The 7457-nt window shown below is 37.2% G+C and overlaps 1 protein-coding gene across 3 annotated transcripts; it reads left to right on the top strand.

Annotated features, from left to right (window-relative positions):
* Window positions 1-322: 322 nt before the first annotated feature.
* Window positions 323-3905, top strand: LOC103933042 (probable glycosyltransferase At5g03795). Of its 3 annotated transcripts, none has more exons than XM_048567531.1 (5): window positions 323-1210; window positions 1999-2207; window positions 2422-2770; window positions 2868-3512; window positions 3613-3905. In XM_048567531.1, the coding sequence occupies exons 1-5, from the start codon at window positions 809-811 to the stop codon at window positions 3640-3642; spliced, it is 1635 nt and encodes a 544-aa protein (XP_048423488.1). In that variant the 5' UTR covers window positions 323-808; the 3' UTR covers window positions 3643-3905. The 3 variants fall into 3 exon arrangements, with proteins under 3 accessions (XP_048423488.1, XP_048423489.1, XP_009340969.2); XM_048567532.1 differs by having other exon boundaries at window positions 3610-3905; XM_009342694.3 differs by having other exon boundaries at window positions 2868-3628.
* Window positions 3906-7457: the final 3552 nt, after the last annotated feature.

Here is a 7457-nt window from a genome sequence, read left to right as displayed (position 1 = left end):
TCCTTAAATTTGCGTTTGGTTAGTTTATAAATGACTTGTATTAGATAAATCTTCCTAATTCAAAACTGTTAAGGGTATACATGAAAGTTATATGATGTAAATCACTTGAAACTTAACAATTTCGGATCAAATCCAATTGCATTTGGGAAAGATCGAGAGCCAAAAAGGTTAAGTATGAAACGATTAACCTACTAAGCTAAGGTTTCCTCTTGATTTTACAGCTAATTTCAAACAAGCATGTTTACAATTCCTAATTAAACAAGGACCCTTCATACCACTATATATATATATGTATACCTTTCCTACGTACCATAACCAAGGCATTCAACAATTTCACACCACTATAAACACACTGCTTTGAGAGCTGCACGACTTGAGCGTCGGAGAATTCTTCATCAGCACCGATATAGTAAATTTTGTGCCTCGCGGGTGCGGCAAGCAAACTGCAAGTGTTGTAATTGTGCTGCGAAAGGTGGCAGAATTAATTGCTGGAAATTAAATAAAGTTAGGGTGTTATCGGTGGTTGGTAATAAAAAAAAAAGAATATTATTAGCCAGCCAAAAAAGAAAAAAAAAAGGAAAAAAAAAAAAAAGTTGGGGCAGAATCGGAAAAGAGAAAAGTTGCATGAGAAACTCGGAAGTAGAGGGAAGAATATGAGGACGCTTGGCGTGATGGCGGAACCATCTATTGCCAAATGCTAAACTGTCCCTCTCTCTCTCTCTCTCTAAAACCATCCAAAATCTCTCTCCCTTTTCTCAGCAACGAAACAGAAAGGTAGAGCTCTCTAGCTGTCTATCTAGCTCTCTGGATGATGGGGACAAGTAGTAAAAAACTGGCTGCGATTAGTAATTCCAGCAGCACTCATCAGCATGCATGGTGGTCGTCCTCCTCGTCGATTGCGGTTCTGTTGTTTGTGGTTCCGCTGGTTGTGGTTTTCGGGTTGATTTCTGTGCTGGGTCCGAACACCTCCAATTGGGTTATTATCTCCCCCTCTGCTTCTCCTAGTTTAAATTTAACTGCTACTAGTCCTAGTAGTGGTGGTAGTAGTGATTCGAATGACGACGTTTTGGGGTTGAGATCGACGGTGGCTGTTCTCGATATGCACAGCATAGAAGAAGCTCACTCCGATGACTCCGTACAAAATCAATCCTCGTCGCCTCCGATCGCCATTGAAGATGAAGCAGAAGCTTTGCCAACTCTTCAACAACCCGTAAGTCCTTCATCCTTTTCATGCATGTTAAATTTCTTTTCCTATATTTCATGCTTTAAATTTTTTTGGATTATTTTTAATTGCTTGCTTGTTCTTGCCATCTTTTTTATGCTTATCGGGTGGGAAAGTTAAATTAATTAAGCTCTTAACAAATTAAATCACAAAAAAATTAAAAAAATAAAAAAAAAAAAAAGAACCTGGATTTTATTTATTTATTTTGAAGTAAAAGAATTGTTCCATACTTTCTGTTCTGTAATTTTTGGGTGGCTGATCTGTTGACCCACAAGTCTAAGAAAATAATCTTTGACATCAAAATTTTAATAAATTTACTACACGTTTTTTTCATAGAGGAAAAATAATATAGTTGCGGTCGGTATTATGTAATAAAAATCTTGCTGTCACAGTTAATGTCCCTATTCCTCATCACCTCTGGTATTTTTGGGAATGAAGTAATTGAGATTAAAATAGTTAAAAAAAAAAAAAAAGGAAAAGAATTAATTAGGTGCTTAATCCCTATGCTGCACTCTGTGTGCTTTTGCATCTACTATTGTTACTTGTTTAGTGTCTCCTAATTAAATATTGTCCCAGGTAATATGCACCATATGTGTGTAACTGGTATATGTTCCAAACTTATTAATGTATCACATGCTCTATCTAAGCAACAATTTGATTCTTCTTCAGATTTTAATTGAAAGAGTGTTGATTATTTATTGATTTGAGTAAGAGTTGCGTGTTAGTCAATCTGACAATTGATTTTTATTTTTTATTTTTTATTTTTATTTTTACAGAATGTGACAAAGGGAGACGACTCGAGGAATGAAACTCATGATTCTATCATGGAAAAACGACAAAGAAAGAATACAAATTTAGGGTGGCTGGAGGCCCGCCTTAGAAGAGCTCGAGCTGCCATAAGAGAAGCTAAATTTGGAAATCAAACACATGATGTCGATTACATTCCTAATGGTCCAATGTATTGGAATGCTAATGCCTTTCACAGGTACGTACCTACTTCAATAATGTTTATAATGAATTAGTTTCAATTTGCAAGTTACAATTCAGAAGGTCAATTTGGTATTTCGTTGGTTCAAAATTTCATCATGTTATGGAATAAATTTGCTACCTAAAGATGTAGCACAAATTATATAATGGTATGATCATTGCTATTATTTTGGACATGTTATCTCAGTGGCACTTCCCATTTGAAATTGCAGGAGCTATTTGGAAATGGAAGAAAAGTTCAAGGTCTTTGTTTATGCAGAAGGTGAACCCCCATTGTTTCATAATGGCCCTTGCAAGAGTATATACTCCATGGAGGGGAACTTTATACATGAAATTGAGGTGAATAAACAATTTCGGACTCAAGATCCGGAGAAAGCACATGTTTATTTTCTACCCTTCAGCGTGACAATGTTGGTCCGTTTTGTCTATGTGCGCGACTCACATGACTTCAGTCCAATTAGACAAACAGTGAGAGATTATGTCAATATTGTCTCTGAAAAATATCCCTACTGGAACCGAAGCCTTGGAGCTGACCATTTTATGCTTGCTTGCCATGATTGGGTATGGTTCTCTTACCACCTTATATCCTTTACTATCGCATTGCAATAAAATCCCATATTTCATGAATGTGTTCTAATTTTGATTACTTGGATTGTAGGGGCCTGAAACTTCAAATTCCAATCCCCATCTTCGCAAAAACTCCATTCGTGCCTTATGCAATGCCAATACCTCAGAAGGGTTCAACCCATCAAGGGATGTGTCCTTTCCAGAAATCAATCTTCAAACAGGCGACACTCACGGCTTCCTTGGTGGGCCTTCTCCAAGGCTACGCTCGAACCTCGCTTTCTTTGCTGGAGGAGTTCACGGTCCTATTAGGCCTATTCTGCTAGAGCATTGGGAGAACAAGGATCCAGACATGAGAGTCCATCAGTACCTTCCAAAGGGTGCTTCGTACTACGACATGATGCGACAAAGCAGGTTCTGCCTTTGCCCAAGTGGGTATGAAGTTGCAAGCCCAAGGGTGGTGGAGGCAATTTACACCGGATGCGTGCCGGTGCTCATCTCAGACCATTACGTGCCCCCATTCAGCGATATTTTGAATTGGAAGTCATTCTCCGTCGAGGTTTCGGTAAGTGACATTCCCAATTTGAAGAAAATACTAACGAGAATATCATCAAGGCAGTACGTGAGAATGCAGAGGAGAGTGTTACAAGTAAGGAAACATTTTGAGGTCAATTCTCCGCCGAAGCGATTCGACGTTTTTCACATGATCCTCCATTCTATATGGCTCAGAAGATTGAATGTAAGAGTACATGATGATCAATAAGCCCTTTTGAGTTTGATCCTCCATTCTATACGGTTTAATTGTATTCTTCCTCATATGTACGCTTTCCCTGTAGTAGTCTCCTAACTCTGGACAAACAATATCCTGAGGTCACCTACAAGTCCAAGTGGTTAGAAGTCTCCCATTATTACACCAAGAATGGTCATAAGAGAATAATAGTGTGACTTCTTGAAAGAACGTTGCTCAAGGAGCACAACCCCAAAAGTTCCGAAGATATGCTTGCATACCAATGCCATATTGATTTCCCATCCTGAAGCAGGCCTGATTTTGAATTGTTTCTTTACTCTAAATTGTATCAACAATAGTTGACTCCCATGTTTTTCCTACATCAATAAACAAGTAAATTTTAATTTACATTTTGTCTAAACTTGATTTTATTGAATACTGAGTTACTAAGTTATGTTAATCACAATCCCACAGGAGAGCGAAGGGGAAGGAAATAAGTTAATATAGGAGGGAGAGTCTTGATGTCTGGACTTAGTTGTTTTTCGGGAGGAAAAGGTTGCCTATGCTAGATAGACAGTAACCGGGACGACATGCACTCAATTACTCTCATCTGAACCCTTTACCTTTTTGTGTAGCGAGGCTGAACCGGGTCACCATCTGCTTTGCTTGTCAATCTTGTATTATATGTCTCAATCTTGTAATTTATGTAGCACACATGCTCTTTATATCTTACTTCTTATACTTTTTGACTAGTGCAGTTGTCTCACTAGAATTGCTCGCTGCTTTCACTCAAGCTAAAAACACAATTTAAGACAGCCCACATGGGCTGACTGAAACTTTTTTACCTGAGAGTGAGCTCTTTCATGACGCTGTCCAGTATCTAGAGCTATCAATTAGTGTTCAGACAGTATGACTTCTTATACTTGAAACCCAATGCAGTATTGGGGAGTTATACATCAGTACTAGGACGTTGGTTCATAGTCCCATAGAGGCAAACATTACCAGAGTACCAAAAAAGTGTTATGTAGCGGCTTCGCCAGCGGGCAGGCTAATAGAGACAATCAAGACCGAGGAAATAAAAATCGTGGAATCAGAAGAACGTGCCATGTCGGAGGACAACAAACTCATGGCCATGTTAACAATATCACCCACAGATGATCAAGACAATCTTGACCTGATCACGGGGACATTAGATACTCCGATTCCTTCTTTAGGGTTTTGATTGACGCGGGTGCCACCCACACGGTCATATCACCCTGGTTGCTCAATTGACTTAAGGTACCTCTAACGGATACAACATTAGAATCGCAATGTCGTGAGGCAGAGTCTGTTACACATCCAGCGGAATAAAAAGAACACACTTTTCTTATTGAAAACCAAAAGGTGCAAGTTAATCTCCTTCCATCGAAGTCGTAGACTTCCACGTGATCCTAGGAACGGATTAACTGCATCATAGTCATGCTCTGGTGCTTGAGTGCTTCAATGTTTGAATTAGATATTTCAAATTGTATGTGAATTGTAGTTCATTGGAGAAATTTTTATTAAAATGTAATGGATGCCTTTTGGGTAATAATGCAAGACCTTTGAATTTGTTGATTCAGATGTTTGAACATAGTTGAAACTCACTATGTTATTTTTGCAGTTGGATTATGAATTGTTAATTAGAGTTGGCTAATTTTGTTACTAAGAGTTTAGGGCCAATTAACAAATCTATTGAGTGATTTGTAAGAGTCTAGAAGGAAACCTTTTGGAGAAGTTGAAGTCATTTGGAGTAAACTAATAAAATTTAACTATCCTGGTCAACATGTTTTTTGACTATTGACAACCTCTCAACCATATTTATTGATTGCAAGAACTGGTTGCATTTGGAACCCATAGCATTGCGTGGGCAAGTTTTACTAGTTACCAACTATATATCTATAGAAGTGTACAAATGAAAGATTACCCACTTGTCAATTGTACCACACATTTGAGTTACAGATGCAACTAGTTCTTAGACCTGAATTATCATTGGTTATCTCATGTTTTGATGAATATGATCTTTGGTCTCGCCTCAAAAATTCTCAAACAATAGCAGAGTCCTATAGTGTGAGGTTTAGGATCAAATGCATTAATATGAAGATACGTGAATGTACAACAAGTGATATGTCACCTTCTAGGTAACCATGAACGTTGATATTCGAGGAGCCCCTTGACGATCTATCTCCAGAAGTCTTTGGCCAAAACAACATGCAGGAGATACTTCAGGGAGGTCATATGCAAGCTTAGAGTTTGACAAATGAACCTAATTCATGTTTTAGTTAGGGGTACAATTTGGGCTAGGTAAACTCAAAGCTGCGAATGCCTAACTTGATTATAAACTGATCGAGCTTATTAAAATCAAATTCAGTTAGACCTTAACCAATCATTTATCAAGCTGGTTGGGGTGATGCGTTGCACACCTATGACTTTGCAAACCTAATACAATTTTGGGCCCAAATTTGCTCATCCACATAATACTCATCCCACTCCATATAAATTACTAGGACAATTTAGACTTATACTCAAAAAATGAGGCACATTGCTCCGGCCAACTTTATTAAGTTTATTCATTATTATTATTATTATTATTTTCTTTGTAATAATCCATCAATCTTCCATACATAAAGGCCACAGGAAAGTTCATGGATGGAGATTAAGTTCGCCCGAGGGTATAAATGGACTAATCGGCAGTACCAACCCGTTCATCAACCAATGGCAGTCGTTCAATTTGGATAGAGAAGAAAGAGTGTCAAATTGCGTGCTCTCGCAACGCAACCAAGTTGAAATTTCTTTTCTGGTATAAGTGAAATATCACTTGAATAAGAAAACAAAATATACTTGGATCCGTCAGTCCGTTGTTTAGTCAAAATTTGTCTGAGTCAATTAAGTGTGTTGAACACTTAAAATACGTTTCGTGAGTTATATATAATTATACATTTGCTGTCTTGCATGCGTAGTTGATTATTACTTGCTAGTCGTTTAGTCGTTTGTTAGATTGTACATTAGAGTAGAAAAATTGTGATAAAAAATAAATAATTATTACGATAGTGATCAGGGTTATGTAAATTCAATGAGTCAGGATGAGAAACTTAATCACATCGCATCAACACATCATCATGGTTGGGAACTTTTTCTTATTTTAGAATCGTTGCTCCTAGTCATATATTACTACTTGTGATTGAAAAGGCCAAAGTGGCAAAGGCATGGCCGAGGGATTTTTGCTTAAGGTTAGGGTTTAGGGTTGCGTCCGGTCCAGAAAAATTGCGAGTCAAATGGGGTCTCTCCACTTAAGACAAATTAGGGATTATTAATATTTAGTGTTGGTGACTAACTTTATCATCTCTTGATTGATTGAGTAGGAGACTTGAGTTGAATAATTGAGCACGTGTTATAAAACTGAAGTCCAAATTAAGATGCCATCATGAGTAAACAAATGAATAATTGAGCGCGTGTGACAAAAACTGAAGTTCAAATTGAGATGTCATCATGAGTAAACAAACGAATAGTACAAGTACGCAAGTGCGGCTTCTTTATACGACTCGAAGCATTTCTAACAATACTAACTAAAATTTTGTTGTCATAGCTAACCAAATAACTCAAATGTTAATTTGGTTAGCCACCATTTCAAACAATACTAGTTATTTTAGCTTTAGTTACATATTTTAATATTATTTTTTCGTAAGCTTAACACCCCAACTCCCAAGCCGTTTTTCTTCTCTTGAAGCCACAAACAATGCAACTTTATAATTTTTAATGATTAGCAAAAATTTGACATTTCCTCTCCTCCTAGTTAAATCTAGTTTGTTACTATTCGAAATATTAAGATAGCTAGCCTGTTATAGCTTGCTTTTTCTACATTTTTTTTTTTGTTTGTTAAAATAGCGGAAAAAACCTCGTTTAATTAGACTGTTGGAGATTCTCTATTGAAAGTTACAA

This window comes from the organism of the source record quoted next, unplaced genomic scaffold (assembly GCF_019419815.1).
Source record: "Pyrus x bretschneideri cultivar Hongxiangsu unplaced genomic scaffold, Pyrus_bretschneideri_v1 Contig45, whole genome shotgun sequence".
NCBI classification, from domain to species: Eukaryota; Viridiplantae; Streptophyta; class Magnoliopsida; order Rosales; family Rosaceae; genus Pyrus; species Pyrus x bretschneideri.
This window is presented reverse-complemented; position numbering and strand designations above follow the sequence as displayed.

What these genes read in the sequence shown, in the direction of transcription:
- LOC103933042 (XM_048567531.1), top strand. Translation starts at nt 809, where the DNA reads ATGATGGGGACAAGTAGTAAAAAACTGGCTGCGATTAGTAATTCCAGC. An exon ending in TGCCAACTCTTCAACAACCC is followed by an intron (nt 1,211 to 1,998) that starts GTAAGTCCTTCA and finishes TTATTTTTACAG; the next exon opens with AATGTGACAAAGGGAGACGA. An exon ending in TATGGCTCAGAAGATTGAAT is followed by an intron (nt 3,513 to 3,612) that starts GTAAGAGTACAT and finishes TCCCTGTAGTAG; the next exon opens with TCTCCTAACTCTGGACAAAC.